General features: G+C 42.0%; 1 protein-coding gene across 1 annotated transcript; it reads right to left on the bottom strand.

Moving 5' to 3' along the window:
* Positions 1-308: 308 nt before the first annotated feature.
* Positions 309-20696, bottom strand: chordc1a (cysteine and histidine-rich domain (CHORD) containing 1a). Its single transcript, XM_060943324.1, has 11 exons — positions 20547-20696; positions 14390-14439; positions 14230-14286; positions 9339-9499; positions 9099-9202; positions 8937-8995; positions 4317-4387; positions 4136-4238; positions 3911-4030; positions 3699-3761; positions 309-2935 (listed from the first exon to the last, which is right to left on the bottom strand). The coding sequence occupies exons 1-11, from the start codon at positions 20608-20610 to the stop codon at positions 2783-2785; spliced, it is 1005 nt and encodes a 334-aa protein (XP_060799307.1). The 5' UTR covers positions 20611-20696; the 3' UTR covers positions 309-2782.
* Positions 20697-26975: the final 6279 nt, after the last annotated feature.

Genomic DNA, 26975 nt, shown 5'->3' with positions numbered 1-26975 from the left:
TCCCAGAGTTGAAGCTGTTCTGTACGGAGGAACGGGCTAAAATTCCTCCAAGCCGGTGTGCAGGACTGATCAACAGTTACCGCAAACGTTTAGTTGCAGTTATTGCTGCACAAGGGGGTCACACCAGATACTGAAAGCAAAGGTTCACATACTTTTGCCACTCACAGATATGTAATATTGGATCATTTTCCTCAATAAATAAATGACCAAGTATAATATTTTTGTCTCATTTGTTTAACTGGGTTCTCTTTATCTACTTTTAGGATTTATGTGAAAATCTGATGATGTTTTAGGTCATATTTATGCAGAAATATAGAAAATTCTAAAGGGTTCACAAACTTTCAAGCACCACTGTAGTAATTCCCTATACAGGGAGTAGTGAACAAGTGAGTGATTTCGGACACAGGTTATGTCTATCTTTTTTATGAATGTTCTCTACCAGACAAAAAACCCTAAGCAGTGCATTCTGGGATTTCTTACAACATTAGATGTAACATCTTGTTCACTAAAGGTATAAAATAGAAAAGCTCAACAGATGTGAACCAGTGTTGTTTTTTCTTTAGAGTACATCCTTTTAGACATTGATATACTGTAAGTAACACCTAAGTGTACTCTAGTTAGATCGCATGATGACTTGCTATCAGAAATAAGCTACAAGACAAAAAACCTAATTTGAACACAGCCAATTAAAGGCATGTTAAGTGCAGTTTATGTTTACAAACAGCTTCGGCCACCATTTTGGAAAGAAAATCCTGCTGTAACATTAACTTGAGCCCTCATCGAAGGAACGTCACTCGAGTTGGGAAAGGAATTGTCTTTAAAATGGCGTCTTAGAGGCAAAGACAATGAGAGCATGTGGAAATGCAGCAGGGCCCCGAATCAGACCTTTTTCAGACATTACGACTACAGTATCTGTAAAAGGTTCAGGAATATTTCAGACGTGTTAATGTTGACTGTGAATATGAACATTCAAAAGTCATCTCGTCCAATTAGCAAATATGCAACGACTGAGAAAAGAGACAGCTGAAGCCAAGTGTCAAGTAATTAAAGGCAAAAAGTGCATGCGGGGACTGTGTGTGTGTGTGCACGCCTGTTACTGAGAGACTTGAGCCCTATTCGCATGGGATAAGTATTACCTGTGGACCTCTGGTAATTCGGAATAATTACAGAGAATGTCTGAGTTCTTAGTCCCGTGCGAATGCGCCATGTCCGTAATTTGCCAAGTAATAATTCCGCCGCGAATTACCTACTGTGTTTCGGCAAAACGCAGACGTCCAGTGGTAATACAAGTCCCGTGTGAATGCGCATGTCTGTGTTTGTAATTATTAAACGCGCGTCTCTTGTACTTTTCTGGAGTGAATAATGGAGGATACGGGCGAAATTTTGATAAACAGCATTTCAGGGGCAAGTGGTAGTAGGCCTATCCCGTATTTGAACCAGATAAGCAGAAACAGCTCCAAGAAGAACTCCAAGAAGAAAGCACGAAGAATCTTCAACTGGATGGCTTGTGTGGCAGCATATGGTAAGGAGCCACGCTAACCCCCGTGACACAGCAATACGAAGATATTTTGGTTAACGGAGGGAAGACAAATGTTCGTTTAGCAAAATACCCGGCTATGTGTAAACAGCGCCATAAACTGCCTGTTCACTTACATTGTCATCTCGAGACTGTTTTCATTTGCAGTGACCCCGCCTTCTCATTTTGAGAGCGTGGAGCAAACATACTGTATCCCTATCATATGCGTTTCCCCTCTCTTAATCTGGATACAGTGCTATTCTTATGCCTACTGTGTTTTCATCCTACCTTATTAATGTACTACAGTAATATGTTGGCACTTCCAACATGCTACAACTGTATTGATTGTTGCCAAACGCGCCTTTATTCTAATCACCTACCCAACCTTGTTTATAGCTGATATCTGGTACCCTGATAGAAGACCCAGGGAGAGAGGCCTGTCCTTCTGAGAAGTGGAGGTGCTGGAGAACTTTCGGGAGAAAGACTGGTACCAAAACTTCCGAATGCCCAAAGAGGCCTTTGAGAAGCTGTGTGACCACCTGCGCCCACACATTAAGCCCCAAACCACCAACATGCTGGCACCAATACCTGTTGAGAAGAGGGTGGCACTCACAATCTACAGGCTTGCAAGTAATGTGGAATTCCACGATGTTGCCAACTTGTTTGCCATTGGGACCAGCACACCATGCAACATCTTCTGGGAGGTCTGTGAGGCGCTGAGTGATCTCAGGAAGGTGTTTGTGAGGGGGCCAAAATCTGTTCCGGAGGTCAACGGAATCATCAATGGTTTCGAGAGGAAGACCGGATTCCCCATGCGTGTTGGTGCTTTGGATGGGACGCACATCCCGATCATTGCTCCGCAGAACTATCCCACCGACTACTACAATAGGAAAGGGTGGAATTACAGACTTTTGCTTATCCCGTCCGAATGCGCCACACAATAACACAGAGGTGCGGGGGTAATTGCGAATTACCAGAGGTCCATAGGTAATACTTATCCCGTGCGAATAGGGCTTTGGACAATACAGGCACTCTGTGAGAGGAAAGACAAAGGACACATTGTGAAAGAATGAAATGGAAACAGGCCGTGTGTGTTTGTGTTGAGGTCTTAAGGGCTGGAGCAATCTGTGCTATACTTCCTAACCAAAGTGCATTTATTCGGCTGAGGTGTGTGTGTGTGTGTGTGTGTGTGTGTGTACAGTACAGAAAGACGTTGTGTGTTGTTCTGAGCTCTCTAACAGTCAGCACACTCTCAGTCTCTTTCATCTACACGTTCTCCTTTTCCATCTTCTCACTGGTTGACTGAGGAGTGGGTGGGGGCAGGTCGAGCCGCGCCCACGACATCGGCTCCGCCTTCTTCATGATGACCTCGATTTTGGCAGCCATCATGTTCATGACGCTCTTGCTGACATCGATGACCTGCCGGGACACAACGGAACAGTGACCTCACCTTTACTGTATCGCTGAAACACCTCAGTAGGCGTGCACTGACTACACCGGAATGTGATGTGGGTTGTAATATTTCTTTGTGCTCCAATTCTTTGCATTCTCATTGGCTGTAAGTTACTTTTCTCTGCATTCTGATTGGTCTATAATATTTGTCCTAAGTATAATGTACACTACCGTTCAAAAGTTTGGGGTCACTTTGAAATGTGCTTATTTTTGAAAGAAAAGCACTGTTCTTTTCAATGAAGATGACTTTAAACTAATCAGAAATCCACTCTATACATTGCTAATGTGGTAAATGACTATTCTAGCTGCAAATGTCTGGTTTTTGGTGCAATATCTCCATAGGTGTATAGAGGCCCATTTCCAGCAACTCTCACTCCAGTGTTCTAATGGTACAATGTGTTTGCTCATTGCCTCAGAAGGCTAATGGATGATTAGAAAACCCTTGTACAATCATGTTAGCACAGCTGAAAACAGTTGAGCTCTTTAGAGAAGCTATAAAACTGACCTTCCTTTGAGCAGATTGAGTTTCTGGAGCATCACATTTGTGGGGTCGATTAAATGCTCAAAATGGCCAGAAAAATGTCTTGACTATATTTTCTATTCATTTTACAACTTATGGTGGGAAATAAAAGTGTGACTTTTCATGGAAAACACTAAATTGTCTGGGTGACCCCAAACTTTTGAACGGTAGTGTAGGTAATAAATGCAAGCTGAGTTTTGATAAACTCACCCCCCAGAGACTGATATTCTGTTCAAACTCCTTCTCTCCCTCAAAGATCACTTTGATACACGCCTGCCATGGAGGGAACACACACACACGGTTTTTAATAGCAACAAGAAAGGGCAAACTGACATTTATACAAACTCACACACATGGGCAAGATGTAGGTATTAACACACACACACACACACACGCACCCGCACCCCTATATACAAACTCACCGTAGTGCTGTTGGCCTGTACTGAACACAGCTCTGGGTTGGAGTGCTTAGCGTAGATGGAGATAGTCACATGACTAGCAGTCTGATGCCAATCAAACCGACACGGTACCACCTTCTTCCCCTACACACACACACACACACACACACACACACACAGTCAAAAAATGCCATTCTTGATAAGATTTGCAGACTGATCACAAGTGTGTGTGTGTGTGTGTGTGCTTACATCAGCTTTCCTCCACACATGAGCTCCTGTGTTACATCCCTCCTGAGAAAGAAATGTGTTGAAGTCTGAAGTTTTCCTCCGACAGCAGCTCCAGTATTTCATCCTGCAGTCAAACACACACACGCTACAGCACTGAACAGAGGTTCCATATAGTGTGTGTGTGTGTGTGTTTCTCTCTCACCCCTCATGGAAGATGGGAACTCCTGGGTGAAACACACACTTGTCCTCTTCACTTGCTGGTCCAGTGAAAGTCTGAAACACACACACACTGAGTATTTCACACTCCCAAATAGCTGTTAGAGCATAAGGATGTAAGAGGTTCAACCCCGTTTCCAAAAAAGTTGGGACGCTATGGAAACTGCAAATAAAAACCGAATGTGATGATTTGTGGATCATGTAAACCCGATATTTCATTAAAATTTGTACAAAGACAACACGTGTTGAAAGTGAGAAATTTTATTGTTTTTTGAAAAAAAAAAATACATGCTCATTTTGAATTTGATGGCAGCAACATGTTTCAAAAAAGTTGGGACAGGGGCGTGTTTACCACTGTGTTGCATCACCTCTGCTTTTAACAACACTCTGGAAACGTTTGGGAACTGAAGAGACCAACTGCTGTAGTTTTGAAAGAGAAATGCTGTCCCATGTTGTATTTTGTGCTTCATAATGCGCCAAATGTTTTAAATGGGAGACAGGTCTGGACTGCAGGCAGGCCAGTTTAGCACCCGGACTCTTTTACTACAGAGCCATGCAGTTTTAATATGTGCAAAATGCGGTTTGGCATTGTCTTGCTGAAATAAACAAGCCCTTCCCTGAACAAGACAATGTCTGGATGGCAGCATATTGCTCCAAAACCTGTATATATCATTCAGCATTAATGATGTCTTCTCAGATGTACAAGCTACCCATGTCATGTGCACTAATGCACCCTCATACCATCACAGATGTGAGTTTTTGACCTGTGAGCTGATAAGCCGGATGGTCCCTCTCCTCTTTAACCTCTCCTCATTTTTACTTCTGAGAGACTCAGACTCTCTGGGATGCTCTTTTTATACTCGATCATGTTACTGACAGGGTTCCCGCTGGGTTCTGAAAAATATTCTGCACTTCATTCCCTTGAAAAATAAAGTTCAATAAGTATTCTTCACTTTTTCTGAGTCTGTATTTTTTTTTCTTAGTTACTGACTTATCAAAGTGGACTTAATACAGGTTTATACCAACCAAACTGGCGCAATTCAAATATTTGTACAGATCCAGCTCAGCCTCTCCATTACAGATGAAATTTGGGCTCCACTCCAGACTCTAATAAGAAAGACTTGATTTTGGACGCCCCGTGCACCATCATGCTAAAATAAACCTCTTTAGTTTGAGATTAAGGTTATTCTCATCCCATTCTCATTATCTCTAGCCGCTTTATCCTTCTACAGGGTTGCTGTAGGCTCCCTGGCAAGCTGGAGCCTATCTCAGCTGACTACGGGCGAAAGGCGGGGTACACCCTGGACAAGTCGCCAGGTTATCACAGGGCTGACACATAGACACAGACAACCATTCACACTCACATTCACACCTACGCTCAATTTAGAGTCACCAGTTAACCTAACCTGCATGTCTTTGGACTGTGGGGGAAACCGGAGCACCCGGAGGAAACCCACGCGGACACGGGGAGAACATGCAAACTCCACACAGAAAGGCCCTCGCCGGCCACGGGGCTCGAACCCGGACCTTCTTGCTGTGAGGCAACAGTGCTAACCACTACACCACCATGCCGCCCAGATTAAGGTTATTTTAGCAGGGAATTATTCAAAAGAGGTATTAGGAATCCCTTTAGCCTTTACTGCAACACACAACTTGATCTACAGTTGAACAGAGTCGAGAAGACGCTGGGAACAACCAACAGTGAAGGAATTCGATTTTCCCGTCGATTTACGAACCAAATAGAATGACACCACGTTTTACATCATATATGTTAGTAAGCCCAGGGGCGTTTCTATTCTGGCTATTGAACACACCAGGGGCTCAGTCCAGTTTTCCTGGGGCTTGTATTTTTTTTTCAGGGAGATTGGCATCGATAGGTTGGGGAGGTTATATCTAACTTTACAAGATAATATTATCACCCACACGCATTCAAAGGTCATGACATCTTTATTACTGATTTCTGCACTGCTCTTTTTAAATTTATGTCGTTCATTCAGTTTCTGTCTCATCATTATTATCATCATCATCATCAACACCCATAATGTCTGAGGAAACTGAGGCATGTGTCAGTTGACTTAAATAATCGCTAGTAAAATTAATCATCAGTTTAATAAAAATATATCAATTTCTCACTCACACGTCTCTCCTTTAGCACCACAAAGATACCAGTTCTAACCTACATTATTATATTACAACGTTCAAAATCCCAGATGACATCCAAGTCAGTTGCTTTCTATTAATCTCTTACTTTTTTTGAGGGTGAAAGTGAACGACGTCACTGCTTTAGCCATGGGGACTCAACACACCACGCCGCCAGAAACACAGATCCCTTCAGTCGCTTGCTGGCTGAAAGCACCTTCACTGTGGTGTTCCCCCCCCCGACCCCTGTATGACTGACACTGTCCGATGTGCTCGGGGACAGCCGGGGCTCTGAGTGTGTCTCCCCATGACTGCTTCAGTCCTGAAATCATCTTCAGTGCTTGAAGAAGCCCGCTCAAAAAAAAATTTTTTTTTAAATTGCCAGCTTAAACTGTACCATTGTTTGGTTCATGCAGAGATTATTACACCCCCACACCAGGCCGATTAAGGCACAGTGTGATTGGTCAAAAGCTTGGCACCCATTTGGTCATTATCTGTAGTCGATTTTTATTGGTCACAAGCACGGGCTTCCCGCTGTCTGTTCACTGGGGTTGGATTTCAGCAAACAGAGGGATTTGTGGAGGGATTTCTATAAGCGTAGGCGTATCAGACACTCACTGGCTGTGCTGTGAAAATTGTGCATGCAGACGCTCATCAAAGTTTCCAAATGTCATTGCTTAACTCTTGAATATTTTCTATCATAAATACTGTCATTAAAAAGCTTACAATCTCTGCTTTCCAAAGAAATGTATCTGGTTAAGATCTGTTCAGTACTTTGGGAGTAACGGCAGGTTGAAGTTGGTACAACAGCGTACACTCTCTGCTTGCGGGACATCGGGAAACTGCCAGTGCTTTTCTTTTTGAGTCACGGGAAAGCGGTCAGACTCTCTCTCTCTCTCTCTCTTCTGATCGGTTTCCGACTGGATTACTCATCAATATCAATCAGATGACTTTTATACGGATGTTCTCTTGCTCTCACTGTTTCTGATGAAGGATTCAGTAAAATTTTCCATCAGCTAGTTTTGATGTTATAATTCACGGGAGACTTTGAAATGAGTTTTCATAGCTTTACCTACTTATTTTTTTCGAATCAAACTGATTCATGTAAATAAATATTTTAGAATATAACTGGAGTTGTCTCATCTCATCATCTGTAGCCGCTTTATCCTTCTGCAGGGTCGCAGGCAAGCTGGAGCCTATCCCAGCTGACTACGGGCGAAAGGCGGGGTACACCCTGGACAAGTCACCAGGTCATCACAGGGCTGACACATAGACACAGACAACCATTCACACTCACATTCACACCTACGCTCAATTTAGAGTCACCAGTTAACCTAACCTGCATGTCTTTGGACTGTGGGGGAAACCGGAGCACCCGGAGGAAACCCATGCGGAGAACATGCAAACTCCACACAGAAAGGCCCTCGCCGGCCACGGGGCTCAAACCCGGACCTTCTTGCTGTGAGACGACAGTGCTAACCACTACACCACTGTGCCGCCCCTAACCTGCAGTCGATTTCGATTTTTTTTTTTCATTTTGCATTTTCTTCAAGGGGGTGGCACGGTGGTATAGTGGTTAGCGCTGTCGCCTCACAGCAAGAAGGTCCGGGTTCGAGCCCCGTGGCCGGCGAGGGCCTTTCTGTGTGGAGTTTGCATGTTCTCCCCGTGTCCACGTGGGTTTCCTCCGGGTGCTCCGGTTTCCCCCACAGTCCAAAGACATGCAGGTTAGGTTAACTGGTGACTCTAAATTGAGCGTAGGTGTGAATGTGAGTGTGAATGGTTGTCTGTGTCTATGTGTCAGCCCTGTGATGACCTGGCGACTTGTCCAGGGTGTACCCCGCCTTTCGCCCGTAGTCAGCTGGGATAGGCTCCAGCTCGCCTGCGACCCTGTAGAACAGGATAAAGCGGCTACAGATAATGAAATGAAATGAGATTTTCTTCAAGCGGTGATTCCGAGAACCAACTAATCGAATTGGTGTGGCCTTAATTCTGTAAAAAGTCTGTTGTCCTGCATTCAATTCTGAATTCAGTGAGAGCAGTTTCAAGTAATTTGGACTGAATCTGAATTTTCACCTGCTATACCTAATAAAAGATGATGTATGATAACGATGACAAATACATTCGTCACTGTGACGACTGCTAGTAATTTTCTCTTCATCACTGATGGATTATGTTCATCAATGATGAGCGTCAGCAGGAACCCTGTACTGACCTGTTGCTAATTAACTTAATTAGTTTTTTTTTAGGCTTGCACAAATTTTTGAGTCTTTTGTTGCCCCTGCCCAAACCTTTCTGAAACGTGTTGCTGACATCAAATTCAAAATGAGCATATATATTTTTTAAAAAACACTAAAATTTCTCAGTTTCAGCATTTGACATGATGTCTTTATTCTGTTTATATTTACGGTTTACACGGCGTCCCAACTTTTTTGGAAACGGGGTTATTGTTGGTGTGTGTGTGTGAGACCTTAGCGCAACCTCCATTTTTACATGCTGTTCCGATTTTCACCTCATTCTCCTCATCCTCTGCAAAACACACACACACACACACACACACACACACAATGACCTAGCTGTGGTTGTTGTGCCTCTCAGTTCTAGTGAAATGTTCTGATTGGCTGAGCTTTACCTTTCTCTGAAATCTGATTGGTTTGTGACAGTCTGAGGTTCTCGAGTGCCTGCCTCAGGGATGGAGACACTTTCTGCTGCAGCTCCACCAGCGGCTCGTCAGCACTGAAACACACACACACACACACACACTGTAGATACCACTAGCCGTATAAGATTACACTCTGCCTCTGAACTGTGATGGTGTTCATGTCGGTGTGTGTGTGTGTGTTGTATTATAGTGGTGCAGTGGGTTCTGTACCTGGGTCTCTGGATGAACTCCAGAGGTTTAGGAGCCTGAATGACATATTCATTAAACCGCGGTTTCAGCTCCTCCAGCTCCTTCTTCCCCCCAGAACTCCTCACCTCAGGCTTCACCGGCTCGGGGGGTTTCTCTTTGTTATGCTGACCTTTAGTGCAGCCCTGTAACACCAACACAAAAACAACCAAGCTCTAGAACTGAACCGCAGGACAACATGGTTCTGGAATACAACCAAACAGCTCTAGAACATGCAAAAATATTATTTATAAACAGAGCCTCACAGCAATAAAGTTAAAAAAAAAATATCCCAATACAGTGCCTTGCAAAAGTATCCATACCCCTTGAACTTTTTCACATTTTTCCACCTTACAACCACGAACTTAAAAGTTTTTTTTTTGAGATTTTATGTGATAGACCAACACAGAGTAGCACATAATTGTGAAGTGAAACGAAAATGATAAATGGTCTTCAAAATTTTAAACAAATAAAAATCTGAAAACTGTGGTGTGCATTAGTATTCAGCCCCCCTGTACTCTGATACCTCTAAATACAATCCAGTGCAATCAATTGCCTTCAGAAGTCATCTAATTAGTTAATAGAGTCCTACTGTGTGTAATTTACTCTCAGCATAAATACACTTGTTTGGTGGTTTGTTAGAGAACACTGAAGAACAAACAGCATCATGAAGACCAAAGAGCTCACCAGACAGGTCAGGGATAAAGTTCTGGAGAAGTTTAAAGCAGGGTTAGGTTATAAAAAAATATCCCAAGCTCTGAACATCTCAAGAAGCACTGTTCAATCCATCATTCAAAAATGGAAAAAGTATGGCACAACTGCAAACCTACCAAGACATGGCCGTCCACCTAAACTGACAGAGCGAGCAAGGAGAGCACTGGTCAGAGAAGCAGCCAAGAGGCCCATGATCACTCTGGAGGAGCTGCAGAAATCCACAGCTCAGGTGGGAGAATCTGTGCACAGGACAACTATAAGTCGTACACTCCACAAATCTGGCCTTTTTGGAAGAGTGGCAAGAAGAAAGCCATTGTTGAAAGACAGGCATAAGAAGCCATGTAGGGGACACAGCAAACATGTGGAAGAAGGTGCTTTGGTCAGATGAGACCAAAGTTGAACTTTTTGGCCTAAATGCAAAGCGCTATGTGTGGCGGAAAACTAACACTGCTCATCACCCTGCACCCACCATCCCCACTGTGAAACGTGGTGGCAGCATCATGCTGTGGGGATGCTTTTCTTCAGCAGGGACAGGGAAGCTGGTCAGAGTTGATGGGAAGATGGATGGAGCTAAATACAGGGCAATCCTGGAAGAAAACCTGTTGGAGGCTGCAAAAGACTTGAGACTGGGAAGGAGATTCACCTTCCAGCAAGACAATGACCCTAAACATACAGCCAGAGCTACAATGGAATGGTTTAGATCAAAGAATATTCATGTGTTAGAATGGCCCAGTCAAAGTCCAGACCTAAATCCCATTGAGCATCTGTGGCAAGACTTGAAAATTGCTGTTCACAGACGCTCTCCATCCAATCTGGCTGAGCTTGAGCTATTTTGCAAAGAAGAATGGGCAAAAATTTCAGTGTCTAGATGTGCAAAGCTGGTAGAGACATACCACAAAAGACTTGCAGCTGTAATTGCAGCAAAAGGTGGCTCTACAAAGTATTGACGCAGGGGGGCTGAATACTAATGCACATCACATTTTTCAGATTTTTATTTGTTTAAAATTTTGAAGACCATTTATCATTTTCGTTTCACTTCACAATTATGTGCTACTCTGTGTTGGTCTATCACATAAAATCTCAATAAAAAACTTTTAAGTTCGTGGTTGTAAGGTGGAAAAACGTGAAAAAGTTCAAGGGGTATGAATACTTTTGCAAGGCACTGTAAGTCCATAATAGAACCACGCACTGTGCAGCTTAGAACAGAACCATGCTGTTCTCAAAAAGAACTTGGCAAAATTACAGCTCTAGAATAGAACTGTGGGCAGTGAAGCTCGGACCCAGATGAAAATACATCTCTAGAACCTAAATAGGCTATGACGTTTAAAACAGAACTCGACAACAACAACAACAGTTCTAGAACAGAACCATGGTCTATGCCATTTAAAACAGAACCATGATGTTCCAGAACAGAACTACACAACAAAACATCTCTAGAACAGAACCATGGACTATGAAGTTTAAAACAGAACCATTCCTACAACAGAAATACACAATACATGTCTAGAACATAATCATAGGCTATGCCATTTAAAACAGAACCATTTCTAGAGCAGAACTAGACAACACATCTCTAGAACAGAACCACAGGCTATGCCATTTAAAACAGAACCATTTCTAGAACAGAACGAGACAACAATACATCTTTAGAACAGAACCACGGGCTATGCCATTTAAAACAGAACTGTGATGTTCTAGAACAGAAATACACTTGTCTGTGTCTATGTGTCAGCCCTGTGATGACCTGGCGACTTGTCCAGGGTGTACCCCGCCTTTCGCCCGTAGTCAGCTGGGATAGGCTCCAGCTTGCCTGCGACCCTGTAGAACAGGATAAAGCGGCTAGAGATAATGAGAATGAGACATCTCTAGAACAGAACCACAGGCTATGAAGTTTAAAACAATCATTGTATTCTAGAACAGAACTACACAAGAATACATGTCTAGAACAGGGGCACAGACAGGATTTTTGAACTGGGGGGGACTGAGCTGTCAGCAAATGATTCCATTTTGTGTAAATGCATTTTATATATTAGGGCTGTAACGATATGCGTATTGAAATCGAGATACGCAGAGCCACGATCCGTATCGCGATACAAGAAGGCAGAATCGCGGTACACCCTTTCAAACTTCTCCTCAGCCCAAAAACAGAGGCGCTTCCAAACTTCAATTTATGAATACTTTACTTTTTATTTAAATTACATTTTAAACTTACTTAAATTGTTTTTATTTTTTATATCTATTAGTAAGTCGTTTTTTCGCCAACCTGCGACAATCTTCTGCGAGTCACGCAACGTCCACACTCACCACTGGCAGAGCATTCATTTCTTTTAAGCGGTCGCCATTCTGGTTGAGATGCAGGGAGCGAATCTGTAAACAAGCAGCTCATTGGCTGGCTAGGTGTGCCACAAGCCAATCACAATCACTTGACCGGAAAGGCATGTGTTATGTTTACAGTGAAGGACTGTGTGCACTTTATTTTTTTTTTACTTAATACAAGAAATTAATGGATGCCAACATTTTTGCCAAAATGGTATTTTATTTTCCATTGTTTAGGCAGCTTCAGCATCATACTGTGAGATTCTGTTCAAATTGTTTTTTTTCTTCTATGAAGCCTGAGCCATTTATTTTATTAGTTTATAATTATTGTTTAATTTAGTCTTCAGGAGAGACTGCCTGCACACAGCACTAGTATTAATAGGGTTTTTTTTCTTACATGAAAGCTGAGGCATTTATATTATATTTTAAGGTAACTTCATGTTGTGCTGTGAGGTTCTCTGCACTTTAACTTTTGAACCAACAGGTGCATTTGGATAAGTAAAGCCTATTTTTCTGCATTTTTGTAGTCCTGGTAATCTTTTATATTGGTAAAGTTGTTTATAGGACCATTTCTCAGTGTCTGTTTTTTTAATCAATAGTTTTTCAGTAATAACTTAATATTTAACATATCACTCAATTTTAATCACAAAAAGAGAAAATCGCAATTTCTCGCAACTTTCACTTCCTCCCGCAATGTAATCGCAACAAAAACCTAAAAAACACCGCAACTTTCATCGCAATTTTTTTGGAAAACCCCCCGTAACATCAGACATTTTAGCCCGCGGCAATCACAAAAAAGGCCCGCGGAATCCTGGGACTGGAAAAAGATGGAAGTATGACCACGATTATTTAAAGTTTGGATTTTCATGGACTGGATCTGAAGATGCTCCACTGCCACAGTGTGTTGTCTGCCAAGAGATGCTAGCTAACGATGCTATGGGATGTTTAAAATGTGTAAAACAAGATGTTTTAAAAAGCACAGATGTTTAAAATGTGAAAAAGAAAAAAAATGTGTACAACAACCTTTTTTTTTTAAATACGAATGGAACTTTAAGTATAGCAACAACAAAAATTGTAAGGGGGGGGGGCGCTGTTGTTTATTTGCTCTCCGAGGGGGGGCTGACTCTCCCACACTTTGAAAACCCCTGGTCTACACTATGCATTTGAGAACAGAACCATTGTGTATAACAGACAGGAATATAATTCTGAAATAGAACCATGGTGCTCTGGAACACACCTACACAACAATATACATTAATTCTAGAACAGAAGCATGCATTTGGTGTCCTAGAACAGAACTAGACAAAAATACAATCCTGGAACAGACCTGCGCACTCTGCTGGTTGGATCGAGGGAAAAAAAAAAACACACACACACACACAAAATGGTGCAGATCTCCAATAGAATATCCACAGAACACGGTACTGAAACATAAACACACTACAATACAGTGGTAGAACAGAACCGCACCACAATACAATTCTTAAATATCGAGCCCTATGACAAAACAGGTACCGTAAAATAGTAAAGACCTACAATACTATGCGGTTTAGAACAGAATCATGGTGTTCTAGAGTAAACAGTACAATTTAAATGTGGACAGGACGATAGGATAAAGTTCTGGAAATGTCCATGACAACAGAACCATGCTGTTCTAGAACAACACGCTTCCAGTACACAACCACACACCTATGTTAGCTAGACTCTAGCATATTACAGCAGTGCATTGTGGGATTTCACTGTGCATGGGCTCTGGATATATTTTGCTAAACCTTGCATGCTGTAGTACAACGTAGTGAACATGGTGAGGTCTGAGACACAGCCGTGCTGGGATCTGTTCACTTACAGCGATGCTCAGGAAATCCGAGAAGTCCGTAGTGCGTCTCTTACAACATGACCAACCCTGTGTAACACAGCACACACACACACACACACACACATTAAGCTGACTATTTGTTGTAGCTAAGCAATCAAATAAAGCACGTTAAAGACACTAGGTGACTTACTTTCAGGGCATCATGGAAAACCGGAACTCCAGGATGGTAAGTACACGCATCTGGAATTAAACACAACCTTTAATACATACTGCGTCTTCTCAGACAGGCTAAAGATACAGTGGTGCTTTAGAATTTTCTATATTTCTGCATAAATATGACCTAAAACATCATCAGATTTTCACACAAGTCCTAAAAGTAGATAAAGAGAACCCAGTTAAACAAAGGAGACAAAAATATCATACTTGGTCATTTATTTATTGAGGAAAATGATCCAATATTACATATCTGTGAGTGGCAAAAGTATGTGAACCTCTAGGATTAGCAGTTAATTTGAAGGTGAAATTAGAGTCAGGTGTTTTCAATCAATGGGACGACAATCAGGTGTGAGTGGGCACCCTGTTTTATTTAAAGAACAGGGATCGATCAAAGTCTGATCTTCACAACACATGTTTGTGGAAGTGTATCATGGCACGAACAAAGGAGATTTCTGAGGACCTCAGAAAAAGCGTTGTTGATGCTCATCAGGCGGGAAAAGGTTACAAAACCATCTCTAAAGAGTTTGGACTCCACCAATCCACAGTCAGACAGATTGTGTACAAATGGAGGAAATTCAAGACCATTGTTACCCTCCCCAGGAGTGGTCGACCAACAAAGATCACTCCAAGAGCAAGGCATGTAATGGTGAGGTCACAAAGGACCCCAGGGTAACTTCTAAGCAACTGAAGGCCTCTCTCACATTGGCTAATGTTAATGTTCATGAGTCCACCATCAGGAGAACACTGAACAACAATGGTGTGCATGGCAGGGTTGCAAGGAGAAAGCCACTGCTCTCCAAAAAGAACATTGCTGCTCGTCTGCAGTTTGCTAAAGATCATGTGGACAAGCCAGAAGGCTATTGGAAAAATGTTTTGTGGACGGATGAGACCAAAATAGAACTTTTTGGTTTAAATGAGAAGCGTTATGTTTGGAGAAAGGAAAACACTGCATTCCAGCATAAGAACCTTATCCCATCTGTGAAACATGGTGGTGGTAGTATCATGGTTTGGGCCTGTTTTGCTGCATCTGGGCCAGGACGGCTTGCCATCATTGATGGAACCAAGAATTCTGAATTATACCAGTGAATTCTAAAGGAAAATGTCAGGACATCTGTCCATGAACTGAATCTCAAGAGAAGGTGGGCCATGCAGCAAGACAACGACCCTAAGCACACAAGTCGTTCTACCAAAGAATGGTTAAGAAGAATAAAGTTAATGTTTTGGAATGGCCAAGTTCAAGTCCTGACCTTAATCCAATGGAAATGTTGTGGAAGGACCTGAAGTGTGAGTTCATGTGAGGAAACCCACCAACATCCCAGAGTTGAAGCTGTTCTGTACGGAGGAATGGGCTAAAATTCCTCCAAGCCGGTGTGCAGGACTGATCAACAGTTACCGGAAACGTTTAGTTGCAGTTACTGCTGCACAAGGGGGTCACACCAGATACTGAAAGCAAAGGTTCACATACTTTTGCCACTCATAGATACAGTGGAGGAAATAATTATTTGATCCCTTGCTGATTTTGTAACTTTGTCCACTGACAAAGAAATGAACATTCTATAATTTTAATGGTAGGTTTATTTTAACTGTGAGAGACAAAACATCAAAAAGAAAATCCAGAAAATAACTTCATATAAAAGATATAAACTGATTTGCATTTCTTTGAGTAAGTATTTGAACCCTCTAGCAAACAAAACTTAGTATTTGGTGGCAAAACCCTTGCTGGCAAGCACAGCGGTCAGACGTTTCTTGTAGTTGATGGCCAGGTTTGCGCACATGTCAGGAGGAATTTTGGTCCACTCCTCTTTGCGGATCATCTCTAGATCATTAAGGTTTTGAGGCTGTCGCTTCGCAACTCAGAGCTTCAGCTCCCTCCATAGGTTTTCTATGGGATTAAGGTCCGGAGACTGGCTAGGCCACTCCATGACCTTCATGTGCTTCTTCTTGATCCACTCCTTTGTTGCCTTGGCTGTATGTTTTGGGTCATTGTCGTGCTGGAAGACCCATCCACAACCCATTTTCAGTGTCCTGGCAGAGGGAAGGATGTTGTCACTCAGGATTTTACGGTACATGGCCGCGTCCATTCTTCCGTTGATGCGGTGAGGTAGTCCTGTGCCCTTAGCAGAGAAACACCCCCAAAGCATAATGCTTCCACCTCCATGCTTGACAGTGGGGATGGTGTTCTTCGGGTCATAGTCAGCATTTTTCTTCCTCCAAACACGGCGAGTTGAGTTAATGCCAAAGAGCTCGATTTTGGTCTCATCTGACCACAGCACCTTCTCCCAATCACTCTCAGAATCATTCGGGTGTTCACTGGCAAACTTCAGACGGGCCTGCACATGTGCCTTCTTGAGCAGGGGGACCTTGCGGGCACTGCAGGATTTTAATCCATTACGGCGTAATGTGTTACCAATGGTTTTCTTGGTGACTGTGGTCCCAGCTGCCTTAAGATCATTCACAAGCTCCTCCCATGTAGTTCTAGGCTGATTTCTCACCTTTCTCGTGATCCTTGATACCCCACGAGGTGAGATCTTGCGTGGGGCCCCAAACCGAGGTCGATTGATGGTCATTTTGTATTTCTTCCATTTTCGAACTATTGCACCAACAGTTCTCCTCACCCAGCTTCTTGCTTATGGTTTTGTAGCCCAGTCCAGCCTTGTGCAGCTCTACAATCTTGTCCCGGACATCCTTAGACAGCTCTTTGGTCTTGCCCATGTTGGAGAGGTTGGAGTCTGATTGATTGATTGATTCTGTAAACAGGTGTCTTTTATACAGGTGTCAATTTAAGACAGCTGTCTTTAATGCAGGTTGATTAGGAGTGTCTACCTGGTCTGTGGGAGCCAGAACTCTTAATGGTTAGTAGGGGATCAAATACTTATTTCACTCAACGAAATGCAAATCAATTTATATATTTTATAAAATGTGATTTTTCTTTTTGATATTCTATCTCTCACTGTTAAAATAAACCTACCCTTAAAATTATAGACTGTTCATATCTTTGCCAGTGGGCAAACTTACAAAATCAGCAAGGGATCAAATAATTATTTCCTCCACTGTATGTAATATTGGATCATTTTCCTCAATGAATAAAAGACCAAGTATAATATTTTTGTCGCATTTGTTTAACTGGGTTCTCTTTATCTACTTTGAGGACTTGTGTGAAAATCTGATAATGTTTTAGGTCATATTTATGCAGAAATATAGAAAATTCGTAAATTGCTGGAGCTATACAGCTACTATCAGTTATATTACGTAAGGAAAAAACACTTCAAGACGTGTTGTTATAAATCACACTGATTTACCAATAGTTACAGTTTTTATTTAGTTCGTTTATTAATAAATGATACGTGACCCTTTTTATCCATTTAACCAAAACATTTCATATTTTTGAATGTCCGCAAAACAAATCAGTTCCTTTTCTCATTTATGTTATAGCAGCTACAAACATACTTTCTTCTCTTTCTCAAAGTTAAGATCAAAAAACTTTAAAACATACAGCTTCACCTCCGACTGTTAACAAACAAGTAACAGGTTTGACAAGCTGTGTTTGTGTCTTAAATTTAAGACCGAGAAAGAAAAAAACCCCAGAACAGGCTTGTGAAAGAAAGGCTGTTTTACAGCTCCTGTAATGCGAGTGATAATGAACTTGTTCATTAATAAGTTATAAAACTGTAATTGTTACCAAATAGCTGTGTTGCGTTGTTGAAAAATATTCCACTTCAGGATGATAACTCTTCTTCGTCTTCATCACACCAACCTATGGAATCAATTTTGTGCCAAAATGTTCATACAATACTTTTGAAATATCAAACAAAAACGACAAATCAAAATACAAAAAAAAATCAATTTTTTGAGACTGGCAAACAAATTATTCGTGTAATCGTGCAAAATATCAGTCTATTACTCTTCAGAAACCTTTTATTTTTGTTCCGCGTCTTTCTCAGTTTTGTTTGACGTCATTTATTTTGGTTGCGATTCCAGCTTTCTCGTTTGCGCTCCCTGACTTTTTGCTTGCAGTTTTGGCACAAACTTCACGTGTGGGCGGGCTGTCCAGGAACGCATTCCCATTGGCTAACTTGTGTTTGACTGACAGCTACGCTCAGCCATAACCCCGGAGGCTGTTGTGGCCACTTCCTACTCAGATTTTGGCGGACTGTTTGACGAGTGACTGATCCATTGACGGTAAATAAGGATCGAGTGGACTTCAGTGGCGACTATGATCTCATCTCATCTCATTACCTCTAGCCGCTTTATCCTGTTCTACAGGGTTGCAGGCAAGCTGGAGCCTATCCCAGCTGACTACGGGCGAAAGGCGGGGTACACCCTGGACAAGTCGCCAGGTCATCACAGGGCTGACACATAGACACAGACAATCACACTCACATTCACACCTACGGTCAATTTAGAGTCACCAGTTAACCTAACCTGCATGCCTTTGGACTGTGGGGGAAACCGGAGCACCCGGAGGAAACCCACGCGGACACGGGGAGAACATGCAAACTCCACACAGAAAGGCCCTCGCCGGCCCCGGGGCTCGAACCCAGGACCTTCTTGCTGTGAGGCGACAGCGCTAACCACTACACCACCGATAATATTGAATTAATTCAACAAAGTGTAAGTGTGGGACAAATGTGTTGTATGTGTTGCAGTAGTGCACATTATGCAGGCGTGTTTAACGTTAGCAAGACAGCTGTTATATTGGGTAGTGGAGCCAAGTCTAACATTTGACTTGCCACGAAACACCTGCATAATGTGCACTACTGCAACACATACAACACATTTGTCCCACACTTACACTTTGTTGAATTAATTCAATATTATAGTCGCTGGGCGGCACGGTGGTGTAGTGGTTAGCGCTGTTGCCTCACAGCAAGAAGGTCCGGGTTCGAGCCCCGTGGCCGGCGAGGGCCTTTCTGTGCGGAGTTTGCATGTTCTCCCCGTGTCCGCGTGGGTTTCCTCCGGGTGCTCCGGTTTCCCCCACAGTCCAAAGACATGCAGGTTAGGTTAACTGGTGACTCTAAATTGGCCGTAGGTGTGAATATGAGTGTGAATGGTTGTCTGTGTCTATGTGTCAGCCCTGTGATGACCTGGCGACTTGTCCAGGGTGTACCCCGCCTTTCGCCCGTAGTCAGCTGGGATAGGCTCCAGCTTGCCTGCGACCCTGTAGGACAGGATAAAGCGGCTACAGATGATGAGATGAGATGAGATCATAGTCGCCACTGAAGTCCACTCGATCCTTGTTTACCGTCAATGGATCGGTCACTCGTCAAACAGTCCGCCAGAATCCGAGTAGGGAATGGCTGAGCGTAGCTGTCAGTCAAACACAAGTTAGCCAATGGGAATGCATTCCTGGACAGCCCGCCCACACGTGAAGTTTGTGCCAAAACTGCAAGCAAAAAGTCAGGGAGCGCAAACGAGAAAGCTGGAATCGCAACCAAAATAAATGACGTCAAACAAAACTGAGAAAGACGCGGAACAAAAATAAAAGGTTTCTGAAGAGTAATAGACTGATATTTTGCACGATTACACGAATAATTTGTTTGCCAGTCTAAAAAAAAAAAAAGACTTTTTTTGTATTTTGATTTATCGTTTTTGTTTGACATTTCAAAAGTATTGTATGAACATTTTGGCACAAAATTGATTCCATACAACCCAGCGTTGATTATTTTCCAATAACAGTAAAATAAAAACCCAAGGGTTTTAATCTTTATTTATTAATAAGATCTCTGTGGGGGGTGAAAGTGAAAAGGCTAACTTCTCACTTCAGTACAGGAAATCTCACTCAGGATGAATACACAGCTATATCTAGTGTTTATGCAAAGATGTAGTTAATAAATACAAACAAATATGTTCATTTAAATATTGTTGACTTTGTAGTGACAATGTTAGTCACTAACTTGTCTCTTTGACAAAAGCATCATTTACTCAGGAAATAGATTTTATACTTTTCTAAAAGTATAATTAAAGATATTTTTTACATCTATTATAAACAGATGTTTATATATTTTTTTAAAGGAGTTGAATGTTTGTCTCCTGAATTTCACCTTCACAGATTTAGCTTTAGCTCGAAGCTACACAGGACAGACTAAAAAGGTAAATCATTAAATAAATGATATATTTATATTTCTATTTACCCTCGGGGTTGTTGTCCGGGTCAAAACGTTGCCCACAACCTTTGTTATAACAGAGCAAAGACATGACAAATCCACAAAACGGCAATCCTGAGCTGAACAGAAATAAAGTTTATTTTTTTCCAGTTGAGTTTCAGAGAAACACGCCGCTATTGTGAGCCGGCTCGTGCGCTCTCTGACAGGTTTCCGGTAAGCCTCGGAACATTCCGGAAACTTCGCGAATGTTCAGACACTTTCGGGAAAGGGGGCGGGGCGAGCAGGCACGCTCGGGTGTTTTCGGACCACTGATAAACTATCTGGATGCTCATTGGCCAGTCAGAGTGACGCATGGAGCTCTATCTGGATGCTCATTGGCCAGTCAGAGTGAAGCCATCTGGCCGCCATCTTACCACTCACATCGTGGAGCGGAACGGCCATTTAGACGACTGGAAGTTATACAAAACTAAACAAGTTATTGATGTAGATACATGGGTGCAGATCCCGGGGGGGACGGGGCCCCAATTTCTGAAAAGCATGAATTGTCCCCCCCAATAAAAATCCCCTAAATTATTCAAAATTGTACAAACAAATGTATTTTCAGACAAATGATTCCCTGTTGGGGCGGCACGGTGGTGTAGTGGTTAGCGCTGTCGACTCACAGCAAGAAGGTCCGGGTTCGAGCCCCGTGGCCGGCGAGGGCCTTTCTGTGTGGAGTTTGCATGTTCTCCCCGTGTCCGTGTGGGTTTCCTCCGGGTGCTCCGGTTTCCCCCACAGTCCAAAGACATGCAGGTTAGGTTAACTGGTGACTCTAAATTGACCGTAGGTGTGAATGTGAGTGTGAATGGTTGTCTGTGTCTATGTGTCAGCCCTGTGATGACCTGGTGACTTGTCCAGGGTGTACCCCGCCTTTCGCCCGTAGTCAGCTGGGATAGGCTCCAGCTTGCCTGCGACCCTGTAGAACAGGATAAAGCGGCTACAGATAATGAGATGAGATGAGATGAGAAAAGCCTCTATGTGCAGCAGTGAACTGTACAAACAGTCAAGTCAAAGGTTGTGGAAGGACATTTCACCTGTGTACACTGCGAGTTGGTTAGCGTGTCCGGGTCATACCAAAGACCATCATAAAAATGGTACCTACTGCCGTCTGGCAAGGCACACTGCAATACAGATGCAAGTGGGGAGTCAAACTCTCGCAGTTACCAGAGGACTAGCCACCCACTGTAACTGTCATAGGCGAGAAGCTGAGGGGTACGGAAATGGAGATCGGCGCTGCCCTATGCGCCACATGGCATGGGAAGGACTTTGATTTGATTTGACTTCACCTGTGAGTGTTGATACTGGGTGATCATTTTTACACACGTGTGCACAGCGCCATTTGTGTGGACCCCATTTTATCATGGTTTGTAAGAGCGAAAGAAAAAACAAGTGTTGCCAGGCAAAACAAACCTCGCCCGGTAGCACTTATGATGAATACGAAGGAAGATCTCATCTCATCTCATTATCTCTAGCCGCTTTATCCTGTTCTACAGGGTCGCAGGTAAGCTGGAGCCTATCCCAGCTGACTACGGGCGAAAGGCGGGGTACACCCTGGACAAGTCGCCAGGTCATCACAGGGCTGACACATAGACACAGACAACCATTCACACTCACACCTACGGTCAATTTAGAGTCACCAGTTAACCTAACCTGGATGTCTTTGGACTACGAAGGAAGATATCGCGAAAAAAAATAGGTACCCTATGGGTCCATGTGGCTACTGCTTATAAATGAAATAGTTTTCTGATTCCATGTCCATACAGTAAATAGAGCATATATATTTACTCTATGAGGCAGTAGCCACAAAAATGACGCGTAATCCAAAAATGAACAATTTAAAAATCACAAAAGTAAAAAATACCAAGTGTCTGTACTTTATATTATTCTACTCTTACCTCTTACAGTTTTCAAAACTGAAACCTCCGAACCGAGGCTGACATACACACGCTGTCGCCATGACCCAAACTCTTATTTCCCGGAAATGGCCCGGCGCTAGAGCTCAGTGGAACGCACTTTCCCTCTGTAATAAGCATAAACATGTCTGAAAGCGATTTCTTTACTCTTGTCCATTTATTTCGAATGGTGAACTGAATTGTATACACTCACCGGCCATTTTAATCAGAACATGTGTATACGCATGCGCACTGCACGATTGTTACACTCTTACATTCTTACAGCACGATGACGTAGTGGCCACAACAAAAACGATTTTGACCTTTTTGTTGACCTTGACCAGATGACTCTCAAAATGTTGGAGGTTCTATTTGTGACCAATGCCCATCTATCCTGAAAGTTTCTTGAAGATTGGTCCAGCCGTTTTCCTGTAATATCGTTAACAAAAAAACAAAGAAACCCGACCGAAAACAATACCTCACCCCCTGGTGGACTCCGTCCCGGGCGAAGTAATAACAAAAAATCTGTCTCATCGTCTTGACTGTTTTTGTTGAGAATCTGACACTGATATCTGAGATGAACACTGTGTCAGATTTCGATGGAAATGTCCCAGACTAGATCAAAGCCAAAGTCTAGACATGTTTGATATTGAAAGCGAGAGCTCAAGCTCAATGGCTCAAATTCAAAAAGAAAAATGAAGAGAGTAAATTAGCCTCAGGAGCCTAAATGAAAGAAGGACCATAGGCTTCGGCAGAAATGGTAGTGAGGGATGCAAATAAAAAGAGATACGTTATTGTTCTAGTTTGGTCAGGAGTTATTTTCATTTCCCTAAGGCTAAGCACAGCTGACAATGTTGATCATCTGTACGTCACACTCACTTGCACAAATTGACAAAATGGGCATGATTGTCTATTCTATTTCATTTCTACTGACTAAGCACCTGGAAGTCCATCACGTGTACGTGCAGGTCGAGTGTTTGTATCAATAAAGTCACCTGTGACCTGGGTGACGTATGCCCCCTGCCCTGGCACTAATATCTGGCACGTTCACCCAGGTCACAGGTGACTTTATTGATACAAACACTCGACCTGCACGTACACGTTTTAACTACATGATTTTAGTTTAAATTAAAGATTACATTACATTAACGGTTGCCTCATTTGCTAAACACTGCTTGGACTTTTAAAAAAAATCGTCAAAATGTAATCGTTTATGTCTAAAATGACAGTGAATTATGTGACCAATAAATACTGTTAAGACCTGACTGTGAGAATGAAGTGAAAATGGAAAATAACATGAGAAAATAATCCTGTTTCAACAACTGTACTAAATAGAAAAGAAGTATTGTACAGCCTTTGTGTTGGTTAGATAGATAGATAGATAGATAGATAGATAGATAGATAGATAGATAGATAGAACGAACCCTGACTCCAAAAAAGTTGGGACAAAGTACAAATTGTAAATAAAAACAGAATGCAATGATGTGGAAGTTTCAAAATTCCATATTTTATTCAGAATAGAACATAGATGACATATCAAATGTTTAAACTGAGAAAATGTATCATTTAAAGAGAAAAATTAGGTGATTTTAAATTTCATGACAACAACATCTCAAAAAAGTTGGGACAAGGCCATGTTTACCACTGTGAGACATCCCCTTTTCTCTTTACAACAGTCTGTAAACGTCTGGGGACTGAGGAGACAAGTTGCTCAAGTTTAGGGATAGGAATGTTAACCCATTCTTGTCTAATGTAGGATTCTAGTTGCTCAACTGCCTTAGGTCTTTTTTGTCGCATCTTCCGTTTTATGATGCGCCGAATGTTTTCTATGGGTGAAAGATCTGGACTGCAGGCTGGCCAGTTCAGTACCCGGACCCTTCTTCTATGCAGCCATGATGCTGTAATTGATGCAGTATGTGGTTTGGCATTGTCATGTTGGAAAATGCAAGGTCTTCCCTGAAAGAGACGTCGTCTGGATGGGAGCATATGTTGCTCTAGAACCTGGATATACCTTTCAGCATTGATGGTGTCTTTCCAGATGTGTAAGCTGCCCATGCCACACGCACTAATGCAACCCCATACCATCAGAGATGCAGGCTTCTGAACTGAGCGCTGATAACAACTTGGGTCGTCCTTCTCCTCTTTAGTCCGAATGACACGACGTCCCTGATTTCCATAAAGAACTTCAAATTTTGATTCGTCTGACCACAGAACAGTTTTCCACTTTGCCACAGTCCATTTTAAATGAGCCTTGGCCCAGAGAAGACGTCTGCGCTTCTGGATCATGTTTAGATACGGCTTCTTCTTTGAACTATAGAGTTTTAGCTGCCAACGGCGGATGGCATGGTGAATTGTGTTCACAGATAATGTTCTCTGGAAATATTCCTGAGCCCATTTTGTGATTTCCAATACAGAAGCATGCCTGTATGTGATGCAGTGCCGTCTAAGGGCCCAAAGATCACGGGCACCCAGTATGGTTTTCCGGCCTCGACCCTTACGCACAGAGATTCTTCCAGATTCTCTGAATCTTTTGATGATATTATGCACTGTAGATGATGATATGTTCAAACTCTTTGCAATTTTACACTGTCGAACTCCTTTCTGATATTGCTCCACTATTTGTCGGCGCAGAATTAGGGGGACTGGTGATCCTCTTCCCATCTTTACTTCTGAGAGCCGCTGCCACTCCAAGATGCTCTTTTTATACCCAGTCATGTTAATGACCTATTGCCAATTGACCTAATGAGTTGCAATTTGGTCCTCCAGCTGTTCCTTTTTTGTACCTTTAACTTTTCCAGCCTCTTATTGCCCCTGTCCCAACTTTTTTGAGATGTGTTGCTGTCATGAAATTTCAAATGAGCCAATATTTGGCATGAAATTTCAAAATGTCTCACTTGATATGTTGTCTATGTTCTATTGTGAATACAATATCAGTTTTTGAGATTTGTAAATTATTGCATTCCGTTTTTATTTACAATTTGTACTTTGTCCCAACTTTTTTGGAATCGGGGTTGTAGATAGATCAAATTAAATATAAAGGAAGAATAATTATACGAAAGAGAAAGGTACATTGTATAAGAAGAAAAACTGAAATAATCTCCATAAACATAATTATAGCAGTAAAAGAGCCGTTCAAAAAAAATGATCAGAGACTGAACTGGAAAAGAAAAGAAACTAACAGTGAAGTGAACAGTGATATTTCTCGTCTCAGATGCCGATCCAATGCTGCCTGCATTACTTTAAGAGAGTCTGGTTTGTAGTTTTCCCCATTTTCATTCCTCACTTCTGCATAAAATTGCGATAGCACCTTGTCTAATTCACAGCATCATTGATCATTGTTTTTTGAACGGCTCTTTTACTGCTATAATGTTGTTTACGGAGATTATTTCAGTTTTTCCTCTTATACAATGTACCTTTCTCTTTCATATATTTCTCTTCCTTTCTATTTAGGACAGTTGCTGAAACAGGATTATTTTCTCATGTTATTTTCCATTTTCACTTCATTCTCACAGTCAGGTCTTAACAGTGTTTATTGGTCACATAATTCACATCACACAGGAATCAATCCTGATAGAGTTTAATAACTTATAGAGTATTCCTCAGAGCTCACACTAATATCTCACATCTCATTTTCTTTAATACACATTGGCCTTATATATATATATATATACACACACCATAGGTTTAAATAGATCTTGCCTGAAGTTATTTAGGTTTTCTTGAAATTTACGTCAAACTTTTACTGTTTTGGAAATATTAATTTGCATGGAAATATTTTATAATAAATGGAGTATTAGAATAATTTATTGTTTTGATATAATTATGTCGTAAATTGTAATTAATTTTGGATTTGTTTATTATTATTAGATGATTGATTATACATAATTTGTAACTATACAGTGGATATAAAAAGTCTACACACCCCGTTAAAACGATCGGTTTTTCTGATGTAAAAAAATGAGACCACGATAAATAATTTCAAAACTTTTCCCATTTTTAATGTGACCTATAACCTGTACAATTCAAATGAAAAACAAACAAATCTGTTAGCATTCAGTCTTTTTGGGTTCACACCTGCCGGCAATTAAAATGACTCTGATTAACCCCAAATAAAGTTCAGACATTTACTCAGTTGCCTCCTCCAGCAAAAGCCAGCGTTCACAGAGAGCTTACAAAGCATCAAAGGGATCTCATTGTTGAAAGGTATCAGTCAGGAGAAGGGGACAAAAACATTTCCACGGCATTAGATATACCATGGAGCACAGTGAAGACAGGCATCAAGAAGTGGAGAAAACATGGGACAACAGTGACGTTAGCGAGAACTGGACGTCCCTCCAAAATTGATGAAAAGGCAAGACGAAAACTGGTCAGGGAGGCTGCCGAGAGGCCGACAGCAACACTGAAGGAGCTGCAGGGATTTCTGGCAAGTACTGGTTGTGTACGACATGTGACTACAATCTCCCGTATTCTCCATATGTCTGGACTATGAAGTAGGGTTAAAGAAAAACATCCAGGCCCAGCTAAA

This window comes from Neoarius graeffei, chromosome 16 (assembly GCF_027579695.1).
Source record: "Neoarius graeffei isolate fNeoGra1 chromosome 16, fNeoGra1.pri, whole genome shotgun sequence".
Lineage (NCBI taxonomy): Eukaryota > Metazoa > Chordata > Actinopteri > Siluriformes > Ariidae > Neoarius > Neoarius graeffei.
Note: the sequence above shows the minus strand (reverse complement) of the source record. Positions and strands in the feature narration are given on the sequence as shown.